This window comes from Spea bombifrons, chromosome 1 (assembly GCF_027358695.1).
Source record: "Spea bombifrons isolate aSpeBom1 chromosome 1, aSpeBom1.2.pri, whole genome shotgun sequence".
NCBI lineage: Eukaryota > Metazoa > Chordata > Amphibia > Anura > Pelobatidae > Spea > Spea bombifrons.
The window spans coordinates 134,249,067-134,261,731 of record NC_071087.1 but is presented as its reverse complement, the minus strand read 5'-3'; the positions used below and the strand labels follow the sequence as shown (position 1 = coordinate 134,261,731).

Below are 12,665 nucleotides of genomic sequence, written 5' to 3'. Positions count from 1 at the left end.
AAGAGTGGGTGTTAATTACGCACATTTGCATACTCATGAACCGAATGCGTGTTTTACAATTTTTCCTCCGCCTGTGATACACGTGTGCATTATGCACTGAACCCAGGATTTTTATGTTACTTTTTTTGTTGCCGACATCATGTGGAAATTTTCTTTTCATAACACAATGCTAATGCAGTGTGACGGTTTATTTAGATTACCATATAAAATGAGATATTTTACATTATATTAATACATAATAAGATTTCTAACCTGTGTATGCCGTTCCATAATATATATTCAATGAGACACACTATATATATATATATATATATATATATATATATATATATATATATATATGGAGTATAGTTTCTTTGCCAGGTCCTTTTTGTTTTATATTATTTGTGCATTTCATATACAACAAGCAGCATTCTTTTGGTTTCAGATTTTGAGCTAATGTGCTGCAGACACTTGCTTTCCCATTACTGCTGATGTTGTATTGTGCCAGAATTGATCTTGCTCTATCCCTTTTAATCTGTGTCAGTCTGTAGGCAACTGTTCTGTTCTGCCCAACTCTGATGTCATCACCGCATAGACCTTGCTCCCATTTCCATTGCAAGGAAGTTAAAGCTTCCCCTGCCATTATATAAACTTTAATGCATATCCTTTTTTCATGGTCTGTCCCCCTTGCAAATGATTACCTCCAGTCAGCTCCAACGCTGGCTCGATGAAAGCTGTGGGAGCCCCCTGCACATGAACAAAAGGTGCTCCCACTGATTTCCATGGGAGCAATTTTCTGCTACTGATTGGCTGCTTCTAGCAGCCAATCAGCGGCAAGAATTATAAGACCGCAGAGGGCAGCTGCAGGATTGCAGCTTCTACCTCGGGAAAGTGCTTTTTTTGTTTTTTGCAGAAAGCATATTGAAGTACTTACAGAATATTTTAATATGCATGATTTTATAGTGGGGCTGTCAGGAACATTACGATGTCCCTTTAAAATTATTTATAAAAAGTATTTCAAATATGAATACTGTATTCATAGTATCTAGTAAACAAACATAAATCTTTATCTTTAATAGAAACTCAATGTTATATTGATTACCTTTTATAGTTATACTAATTAAATGGATTGCATTCTTGTAAAAAAAATGCTATAAATTACTTGCACAAATTATTAATAATGTCATTTATTTTTATATGCAACCAGGACAGGATTTTGGACAACCAATGTGTTAGAGTAGAAATATTCAGAGATCCTCTTCTTTTTTGTGGCCTTCGAGGTATAACGTTCAACATTGTAAAAATGGCAGGCACTCTGTATGCTTTTGTTAAAAAAAAATCTAAACCAATATTAAATACGTATATTTTAAAAAGAATGCATTCTCATGTATTTTAAATAATAAAAAACAATGCCAAAATACAATATAAAACCATTACATATGAACATATTTACAAAGTGTTAGTACATTTTACTTGTATGTGCCTCTGCTCATTGTTTTTGCGTTGAGATGTGTTGAACGTGGAAAAAAAAGAGTGTCTTTCAGAAGCTATCTGCCGTTTGGCTCCTAAGCTAGAAAAGATAGGTTCCCAGATGCTGGCAAGGATTTAAAGTCCACAAAACCAAAAACTGTCTGCGCTTCTTACCCTAATAAAGTTGGCAACAAATATAGAAGCGCAGACAGTTTTTGTTTTTTGTATACACTGTACAGCCAATACACTGGTTCTTGCTGCATGCTTACACCTGTTTGGTAGGCCTCGTATTATACATTTGTATTATTTGAGCCTGAGACCAGCTTAGCGCACCGACATTTTTTCTTTTCCCTGTTTGCAAGGATTTAAAGTCTCACAGCTAGACGCACAAGAACCTTTGGAGAAATGCCGTTTTGCCTGCAATCCCTGAAATAAAAAGGCATTACCTATTTTTACTTGTTAGACGCTCAACTCCACTAGCAATGCCACCCACAGATACATCACTATTCCTGCTTAATTTGTTCAAGTCCTTAAAGAATGTTAAAGTCTCCTAAGAAGAGACCATTAGACACTCTTCGAGTGGAATCAAGACACTTGTTCACTTATGTTATATTCTATGTTTGATGCATTAGCTCTGAAGAAGCTGCACTCTAGGGGCGAAACACATTAAGCTCTTTCTGTTTTTTCCCCCCACATCCAACACATCTAAATGCAAAAGTAATGAACAGAGGCACATACAAGTAAACTTTACTAAAACTTTGCAAATGTGTCCATATGTAGCGGTTTTATATTGTGTTTTTGTTTATAAATAAATAAGAATTAATTCTGTAAAATATATGTATTAAACATTTTTTTTAAAAAAAAGTATACAAAGTGTCTGCAATGTTTAAGGTATAGCAATTTAAGAAGAATTTACTCTAAAAAGCTCTCTCACCGATATCTATTTTTTAAAGTTAAAAACCCCTGACTCGGTGAACAACAGCTAAACTCATATTGATAAATACCGATATGTAGGATGAAGGGGATCCAGCTCGCAAGCAGTCAATAGGGACAGGTGACACAGAAAATTATTATTAGGCAGTCGTAGAAATAATCTGGTCACATTGGTTGGAACTTAAAAAAAATAAAAAGAAACTTGTTTAATGTGCACCATTGGAAAAATGACTAGTGTTATTAGCTAAAGAACTAACGACTCCTTTTATTTTGCAGTTGTTTATGGTGGATAATGGCGCTGATGACTGGAGAATAGCCATGACATATGAACGCATTTTCTTTATGTGCTTGGAAATACTGGTGTGTGCTATTCATCCCATACCAGGAAATTATAAATTCACATGGACAGCCCGGCTTGCCTTCTCTTACGCACCCTCAGTAGCAACGGCTGACGTGGATATTATTTTATCTATACCAATGTTCTTAAGACTGTATCTGATTGCCAGAGTTATGCTGTTACATAGCAAACTTTTTACTGATGCTTCTTCCAGAAGCATTGGAGCACTAAATAAAATAAACTTCAATACCCGTTTTGTAATGAAGACATTAATGACAATATGCCCTGGAACAGTACTGTTGGTTTTTAGTATCTCATTATGGATAATTGCTGCATGGACTGTCAGAGCCTGTGAAAGGTAAGATTCATTTATTTTGCCTGTTATACCTTTGTAGATCCCATGGGGGGGGAATGTATAGCACAATGTGTAGCTCAAACTTTATATTCGTATGTCATTTTTGCACAATTAGATTCCCTTATTATTATGTGGTGTATGCTTGTTTATTATGCAGAATAATTTATTATACTTTATGTCTTGGTATATGAAAGATTTGGGTACCATGCATGCTAAGCTTACATAGTCCAAGGAAGCATATTGTTTGCCTATACAGCTAACAAGTAGACATGGGACTCTCCCTGCAAATTCTGAATTGTTGGCAGTAATGCCTAGTATATTTAGGCTTTGGCAAGCACTTTCATTCTCTCTAATCCTTTATCCACTTGTTGACATGTTTTCTCTTCCTGAACACATTGCGTATATTTTCCTGAACAAGACATTTATCACGAATAGCTTTTTATGAAGCAGTTGTTGTCATGGCAAAGTTATGAACAGGGAAAATAATGTGGGAAATATGATGTATTTACAGTAGATTAACGGTGAAGCCAAATAGAGTTCTACCTTAGAGAGCTCACCTTGCACTGGCGGTCATAGAATTGGAACATATATTATGCTGTGAATGCCTAGCTTAGTTTTGGTGCCCTAATTAGGCACATTAAATACAAATTCTATGGCGGCCAAGAAGCATTTCAGGGAAAAAAAATCTAGAAAACAACGTCATGGATGTTTCTTTAAGGTTTGTGGCTTGAATATCCTCTGCTTTAAATGATCTTGGGGTAACCATAGGATAATGACAATTATGTATAAATGGTGACTCTAGGGCAAAAATTGAAAAGTGGTCCTAGCAATGCAACCAATAGAGTTGCGCAATTAGCAGGAACACTCTATGGTTATGATGATGCCACCTTTTTTATTCATAAACTCTACTGTTCGTGTCATAAACATACTGAAGACGATACATGAAAAATCTCTAGGGGGGTTACGTAAATAGAAACATAGACTTTCATTATTTGTTGTATAATTTAATAGTTGTTGGTGGCTTGTATGTAAAGTCTAATTAAAGCCTTTTAAATGTCATATTACTCACGGCATGATGTATGTCAGAGCTGCTAAACCCTCTACAGTTTGGTGGAGAAAAAAAATCCACAAAAAGTATAAACCTGGATACTGTCTTCAGAGTGATAGAATGAGTTCTCGTTATCCTGCACTAAGCCGAATGAAAGCCATAGCAGTATGTTTAATTTGGGTGTATGTTTCATATGGGTTGATGGCAGGTTTAATAGCAATGTAATATAAAACATAATCTCTATATGGATTTCTTTTTCAATCAATACAGTTCCTGTAGATGGTAGGTGAGACGGGATTCACGGTTTTGTATGCTTGTTTGTATTCTGACAGTTCCCTATAATTTACGCGTAGTTCTAGCACTACTGAGATATGTTTTACTATGCAACCAAGTATTCATTTTGTGTGATTTTCCATAGGGATATTTTTAATCAGGAGGGTAAAATACATTTAAATCTATTGTATTGCATCACATTTTACATTTTTTGCATGGTCAGTTTGACATTAATTGTCCAAGGCAACAAAGGTGGCCGCCCTGTGGGGTTATATATGTGGACATGTGGGTTGTTTTTTTTCCATTTACATCAAGATGCTATGACGATTTAGCACACGACAACAATGTCTGTCCTTTTATATTGGTTTATGCTAATGCTTGTGATCTCAAAAAGTATAATTTTAAACACTACAAAATATGTTACTGATATACGTATCATATGTCCAGCAAAATGAATAATTAAATAGAATCAGGACACAAATAGCGACATAAAGGTAACTACACAATTAAATCACAATATAAGAAATAAATCATTATTTCTAAATGTATACATGTATAATGTGATATGTAAATATGATATAACAATGTATTATGAAAACAAGACATAGTTATATGTCTTATGAAAATACAATATGTTAATGCAGATAGGCTTTGCCTACTTATTTTAAGGCTGGATACAAGTACGTAAGATAAAAAGTATAAAACTGATCATAGTCATAGTATGACATAAAAACATTACATTTATTACAGGTTACTAAATATAATACCTAATTTGAATAAAAAGCTACACTTGTGGCATACGTTCATTTTTAAAATGGAAGACCCCCTAAACTCGATCTTGTTAAACATTAAAATAATCGTGTGCCTGCGTTAAAGCAATGTTGTTACCATCACGCCCTTTAGCATCACTAATTTATTGGTCAAAGCTAACCTACTTTTTCACCTTTTTCTTTATATTGGAGCTATTTAGTGTAAAGGTAAAGGATTTCTTTATCTCAGACACAAGTAATCAATTTCCTATTTTGAAGCTTTCTTCTCCTCTCTTACTAAGGCTGCCTGAACCAATCATAATTCCGTCATTTTTTATAATGAAAGAATTATGATTAATTGAGATTATGCTAAGTAACAAGGTTTATTATTTTAAGTGACTTGGCTTCAACCTGAATTATAACAAAATAAAAATAAATTATTGTGGTACTTGGTTTTTCACCTGTTACCTTAAACAATGATCTCTAACATGTTTAGGGCTGTATCAGTCTTTTCTTTTGACTGCCCTTACATGTATGTATACTGTTTCATGCATGTTCCATAAATGTTTAATCATAGCATTCATTCTTGTAAAGTTAGACTTCTGACTTCCTGTAAGTGAGGAATCAATGCATCTAGCACCTGACAGACATGCAATACTCTCAACTTTGCTTTTTCTGGAGTAAGTGTGTGTGTGTGTGTATATACTTGGTATTTCAGACATGAGCTAACACAGTTACGGAATGCCTGGAATAAATAATAGCCTTTGTATTATATTGTAGGTATCTACATTCTAGGTAGGCTTAACGAATTTAATGCTGGATACATTGATTTGGTTTTTAAAGGACCTGTGGCTATTCTGTAATACACTATTACAAAATTGTGTTCCCTTATGCATTTTTGTTTCTTCCACTCACTAAAATTATCCCACTCCTTGGAGGAAGGGAAGAGTGGTAGTCACAAGTGGGCCTCTTGTTAGTGTCTGAAAACTTCCATAAACATTATTAGTGGATAAACCTGTTGAGTTTCTCCTGCATAAAGGACTGATCTGCCCTGTATAAAGCATAGTCCAATTTCTCTCATCTATTATGTAGTCATTATAATTCAAATATTCTTGTAAGAGAAGCTTATTTACAGTGGTGAGTTGGAACAGCAAACCGTTGGAAGCTTAAAGATTTTCACTTACTGGATTAGTTACGCTTCCGCATATCACAAAGAAGTATATATTTGAAAGAGCCAACAGATTCCTGAGCAATGTTACAACAAGGGCGTAGAAAGCAATGATAAAATTAACAATGTAGAAATGTAGAAATAGCATGTGCCCGCATAACACATACTGGTACTGAAGGGGAAGAAGGCTCTGCTCTTATCAGCTTACACTCTATGAATTCTCTCCCTTTCTATTTTTTTAGGACATCACTATCCACTATGCATACGCTTCTTTTTCCTTTTGAGTCTCACCATTACTGTAGTCTGTAGTGTTACAATGAGCCACAGAGAGAATTTACCATGCACAGATGGAACATAGTTGGTCATGAGTCAGCCTGGCAGCTGGGAAACCAGACAAGAGCATAAGTAGTCATTGATAGCACTATACACATCCCAAGAAGGGGCCAAACATACACGGTATCTAGTGTCAACTGATAGATTTAATGAAACATAAAGTTTAATTATGTCTAACAAAACAGATTAAAACAAAACAAGATAATCTTTATAGATGGTTAAACTATTGGTTGTGCATTTTGTTAACCTTTTTATTATTATTTCTTTAAAATAAGGCACACGAAAGATGATGACAAAGTAGAATATATGGTACAGGAAGTATCCCAAAATATACAAAGAAAATTGCACTGGGTGCACAGTACTATATTTAATCTCGAAAAGATCTTGGAAGGGAGTGAGACAGACAAGAGATTAGGTAGTTCCAAATGACCTCTTTCATGAAATGTCTGTCTCTGTTGTAGGTTACACCAGTGTTATTGAAGACTAAAAGCATGTGCTGATCACTCTGATGTTCCTCGTGAGTGGATAGCCTGTAGACAAAATCTCTCACATGGAAAACCAAAGACGAGTTTTGTACAACCCTATTAAAACAAACAATTATCTCCACTCACAGGCTTATCTACAATTCAGCTAGTACCTGCAGGTGGCATCTAAATGCCGGCATGGTTATGCATTTTAACAGTTTTTGCTTTCGTAATTTGTGCCTTTATTCAACTCTATAATTCTTTGCAAGAAAAAAATGTCCACGTCATTTTTTATTTTTGTCTTTTTTTTTTTACACTGCTCATCGTTTATTTCATTTCAGAGCTACTGCTGCAGTCTTTAATTCACAACATACATGTGCAGTGGCGTCGCTACAGGGGGGCAATTGCCCCCCCTAGGTTATTCCTTGCCCCCCCTGTTGCCCCCCCGCCGAATTTGTAACCCCTTGACTGCTAACGACGGCATGGTGCCGTCGCTAGCAGTCCCAGTCAGGTGCTAACGACGGCACCATGCCGTCACTAGCACTATCTTACCTTGATGGAGGTCTGTGGACCTCCATCACCACCTACCCCGGCGATCTGCCCCTCACACTGAAGGGCATCACCGGGACCACCCGATCTGCCCGGTGACGTCTCGCGCAATGACGCGATGACGTCACCGCGCAACTTTATTAACAACTGACAATTGTCAGTTAAAGAGGTATGGGGGCATGCTGCTTAGATGCCTGTATCTCAGGCATCTAAGCAGCTACATACCCCCAACATATACCATTGGAAAGGTAATCGCCTCACCTTTCCAATGGTATATAGATTGTAAAGAAATAATAAAAAATATTAAGTTAAAAAATAAAAATGTAAAAAAAATGATTTGGGGGTCTCTAAAGGCAGATAAAAAAAGATCAAAATTGCCTAGAGACCCCCAAATTAAATTTAAAAAAGTAGTTTTACTTTAAAAAAAAAAAAAAAAGTTTAAGTATTCTAGCTAAATGATCACTGTGGTAGCCAATGTTACCACAGCGATCATATAGCTATAAAAAGTCGCATTCCCTTTTTAAAAATGGCCGATACTAAATTTTAACCCCATGATCCCTTTGATCATGGGGTTAAATTTAGCCAACGGTAGAGGGAGGCAATTTTTGAAATCCTGATGAATTGCAAATATTATTAAAATCAGCCATTTAACCTGTGCGGTACGTGATTAACCATCTCATCCCTGCAGCGCCTTGCATTTTTACTGCAAAACTTATTTTTTCTCCCTTTACCATCATTTCTTTGGGATTGTAAGGGGAAAGAATGGTGTGTGCTACTGTGAGTGAATGGAGATATGAAAGGCGTGTGAATGATCAGTAATTAGGGTTGAAGCCTTGACGTGGCATTACTGCTCATGTAGGAAGTTACATTATGGCACAAAAAGTACACATTTGCAAGAACTACACCACTTGGCGCATCAAATGAGGGGCTGCATGTGTTTCTAGTACAAACCTGGAGTGCGCAAGACACAAATGAACATGTCGCTATGGATAGAAAAAACATATTTTCAAGCCAAAGCGACATATTCCATCATTATTTGTGCACTCAACTTTTGTCCTTCTGTGTGTTCTTCTGTAGATCCATATCTGCTATGCTATGTTTCCATACATTATTTATGTATACCTGCAAATACAGGGTTTGTATGTCTTGTTCAGTTGATTAATACCTGCAATGCTGTTTCCATGTATTTATTTGATCTATACCTGCAATGCTACATTTCATATATTATTATTGTATACCTGCAAATACAGGATTTGTATGTCTGATTCTGTTTATTTGATATATACCTTCAGTGCTGAGAGCACAAGTGAATTTCAATTGATCTATACATGCAAAGCTGGGTTTGCGTATTAATGTGTTGATCTATACCTGTTATCGGCAGCAGGGTCTAATATTTATATATATATTTATATATATATATCGGCAGCAGGGACTAATATTAGGCCCTGAAATCATTTAGTGGAAAAGTTAAGGTATTGTGTTGTTTAAAGGATTTCAAGGATTAGTCGTACTAAATTGTGGCTTCAGGCTTCCCATGTTGAATGATCAAGTATTGTATTGTCCAATAACAAAAGTATCATTCCATAGCACATTACTTTTGGCAATATATATATATATATATATATATATATATATATATGTGTGTGTGTGTGTTTTTTCAGTGGTATGATTTAATGGTGGAAATTATCAATGCCCCCCCAGTTTGACTGTGGTATCTTGTGTGCCCCCCTATATATTGTTTCTAGAGTCGCCACTGTACATGTGTGTATGTGTATAATTACTATCATGACCAGAAAGTATGTGGACACATGGCCATCACACTTATAAGTTTGTTGGACATCCCATTCCAAATCCATGGTTGTTAATATGGAGTTGGCCCACACCTTTGCAGCTGTAACTGTGAAGCGTAACTCATCACTCCAGAGAACACATCTTCACTGCTCCAGAACCACACTGCCAATCCTTAGCGTTCCGCATAATGATCTTTTGCTTGTGTACAGCTGCCTGGCCATGGAAACCCATTTCATGAAGCTCCCGGCACACAGTGCTTATGTTGATATTGCTTACAGAGGCAGTTTGAAATTCTGTAGTGAGTGATGCTACAGAGGACATGCAATTTTTACACGCTTTGTGCTTCAGCACTCTATGGCCCTGCTGTGTGAGTGTGTGTGGTCTACCACTTTGTGGCTGAGCTGTTGTTACTCCAAGGCGCTTCCACTTCACAATAATCGCACTTACACTGGACTGGGGAAGCTCTAGCAGGGCAGAAAATCAATGTACTGACTGGCAAAAGTGGCATCCTTAAAGTCACTGAGCTAGTCCCATTCTAGTGTCAGTGTTTATGAATGGAGATGGCATATTTATATGCCTGATTCTCTACACCTATTATCAATTAGTGTTGCTAAAACACCTAAACTCAATAATCAGGAGTGGTGTCCGCATACTTTTTCACTGCAGTGAGTATGGCCAAAAGTATTCGACCCCTTCCCGATTGTCACATTTAAATGTTTCAGATCAACTAATTTTAATATAACACAAAGACAATGTGAGTAATATGATCACTAATCAGAACTTATGTAACCCAAGTAAAATAATAAATGCCCCCCCCCCAAATTTAACTTGTTGTGACACCCTTGCGATAACCGGCAATGAATGTTTTCCCGTGGAGGAATTTTAGCCGCAATTGTTTTAATTCAGCCACATTTGTGCGTTTTTAAGCATGAACTGCCTTTTAAAGTCATGTCAGAGTATCTCAATAAGAGATTCACTTCGCAAAAAGGTTCTAATATTGCAGCTTGTATATGGCTTCCACCATTTTACTACCACAATAGAAATAACAATTGGAAAATACATGGTGGCCCAGCCCCTGGTTAAATAATATTGCAGCTTATATATAAGTAAATCTATATTGAGTTTTGCAATGTGATTCTTGCTCTAGACAGCAATCTAGATTTCATTTATCTCCTTCGTTTTAGTTATTGTTCTGCATCTTCAGCAAACAACTGCACCAGCTATTTATTTTCAACACAATCTAGCTGACGTTGGTCATTTTAAGTTGTGATTTGTAGCAAATTGCTCTATAAATATTTTGCAGCATTCTATGGGGTATAGGTCTGTTACATTGTGGCAGAACTTTAATATGGAGGCAAAAAATACAAAACTCTTATAGAATATTCTAGCTAGCCCAACCAGTGATATGGGGGCATATTATTTAGAGTTGTGTATTTGGTACAGAAGTGAGTAAAACAGCATGCAGGTTCTTTAAACACAATGACTCTCACAAAAGAATAAAAGATGGACATTTCTGATCTCTCCATTGACAATAGTGATGTAAAAATCTGTGATAGTGGGCTCACCCCACAAAGGAAAGCCCCTAATGAGGAACAGTTAGTAGGATCATTATCTCATGTGGGAACAACAGGAACTCTGTTATAAAGTCAGGTTTAAGCTATGATCAGTTTGTTTCATTCTAAATTTTAAGCATTAGTTATTGTTCCATCTTAAGTTGACCATCTTTTGTTGAACTTAAAAAGGTAAAGCAGGTATCACAAAGCATGCCATCCATTTGGACATGGATACTGTATTGTTCCATTAATAACGTCAGTTGCACTGCTCTGAACATTTGATCATTTTTGGACTTGTTATTTCTGGAGCCTGGGCTCCTGGTGACTCATTAATGTTAGACACCTGCCTGGAACATCACCCATCAGCAACACAGTCGGAATGGCAGCAGCAATGTGATTCACAGCAAGAACCATAGGCATCCCCTTAGCTGGCATAGCAACGGGAAATAGGAGCTCATTACATACAACTGGAGCCTCCACTACAGTGAAATACTAATTCCATAGATGTCAAAGGAAGTCCCCTCCATCTATAATTAGTTTATGAATACCTATATTAGATACTGCTTTCTAGGTGGAATCCCAGTCATTTCCTTACACCGCAAACCATTTGGTGATTGCAGAACAAAATGTAACAATTTCAGGGAATCTATAGCCTTTAGCAAAGTCTGTATTATTAACTGAATTAAAAATGTATTTTATTTATTTGGAGGATATGAATGATATCATTAACTGCTTGTAATTAATAGCCAGTTTATTACTGACAAACAGTATTAGATGGAGCGGTGGATGTTTGTGGAATATTCTGTGACATTGGGTATAGGCATTTTTAGTCATTTGTCTGCAAAGTCTTGCATATTTTCATCTTTTTGATTTACAGAATTATAAAGCTTGTATTTTCTTGCAACCACAGTGTAAGGCCCACAACGTACAATGATCCCACAAGTGTATAACAAAAATACAGTGGAACATCGAAACTTTTACGCTTATATAGAACCTACTCTCCCATGCTGGGAGGGAAAATCCATATTTAAAATGTTTTTACACAAAATACACATTTTTGTGCAATAAACCGTGAAATCCTATTGCGGATTGAGCATTGAAAGACATTAGAGTAAAGTATATTGAGCTATTACTGTTTGGCTGTGGTGGAGTCTTCAAGCTGGAGGTTTTACTGACTGGGTATTCAGTGATAGGATTACTGTGAAGCGATAGAAATAGTTGTATAGTAATAATGTTGCCGGTCACTGTAACCATTATATCCAGTTATGCTTGAGCATTAAGCTGAATGTTTTGGAAAAGAATGGTATACAAAGGGAATCCAAGCTATTTTTCTTGTTCTCAAAATCCATTAAGGCAAACCGCCAGTAGCTTTCATAGAAGCCTGGGTTATAAAGACGCATTGAAAACATCTGGTCTATCTTGCCTTCACTTTTCATGTTGTTCTTATCAGTATTTTTAGGATGCGTTACCCATATTATCAGTTCCTTGCCCTTGAGGGCCCAGAATAGGCACAGAAAATACTTTAGAGTTGAAGGACGAAATGAAAAGGTAAAGGAACCAAATTTAGACTCTTTAAGGTCAACTGTCACCTTCATAGCTTTTATCAGAACTAACTTAAATAAATTCAAATTATTATACAAGACAGTGTAATTGTCTTGGC

General features: G+C 36.3%; 1 protein-coding gene across 1 annotated transcript in view; it reads left to right on the top strand.

The window, feature by feature from the left end:
* Window positions 1-12,665, top strand: part of KCNN2 (potassium calcium-activated channel subfamily N member 2) — a 74,386-nt gene that overhangs the window by 14,479 nt on the left and 47,242 nt on the right. Inside the window, exon 3 of the mRNA XM_053474285.1 lies at window positions 2,662-3,080. Within this exon, the coding sequence (XP_053330260.1) occupies window positions 2,662-3,080 (419 nt within the window). The remainder of the gene's footprint in view (window positions 1-2,661; window positions 3,081-12,665) is intronic.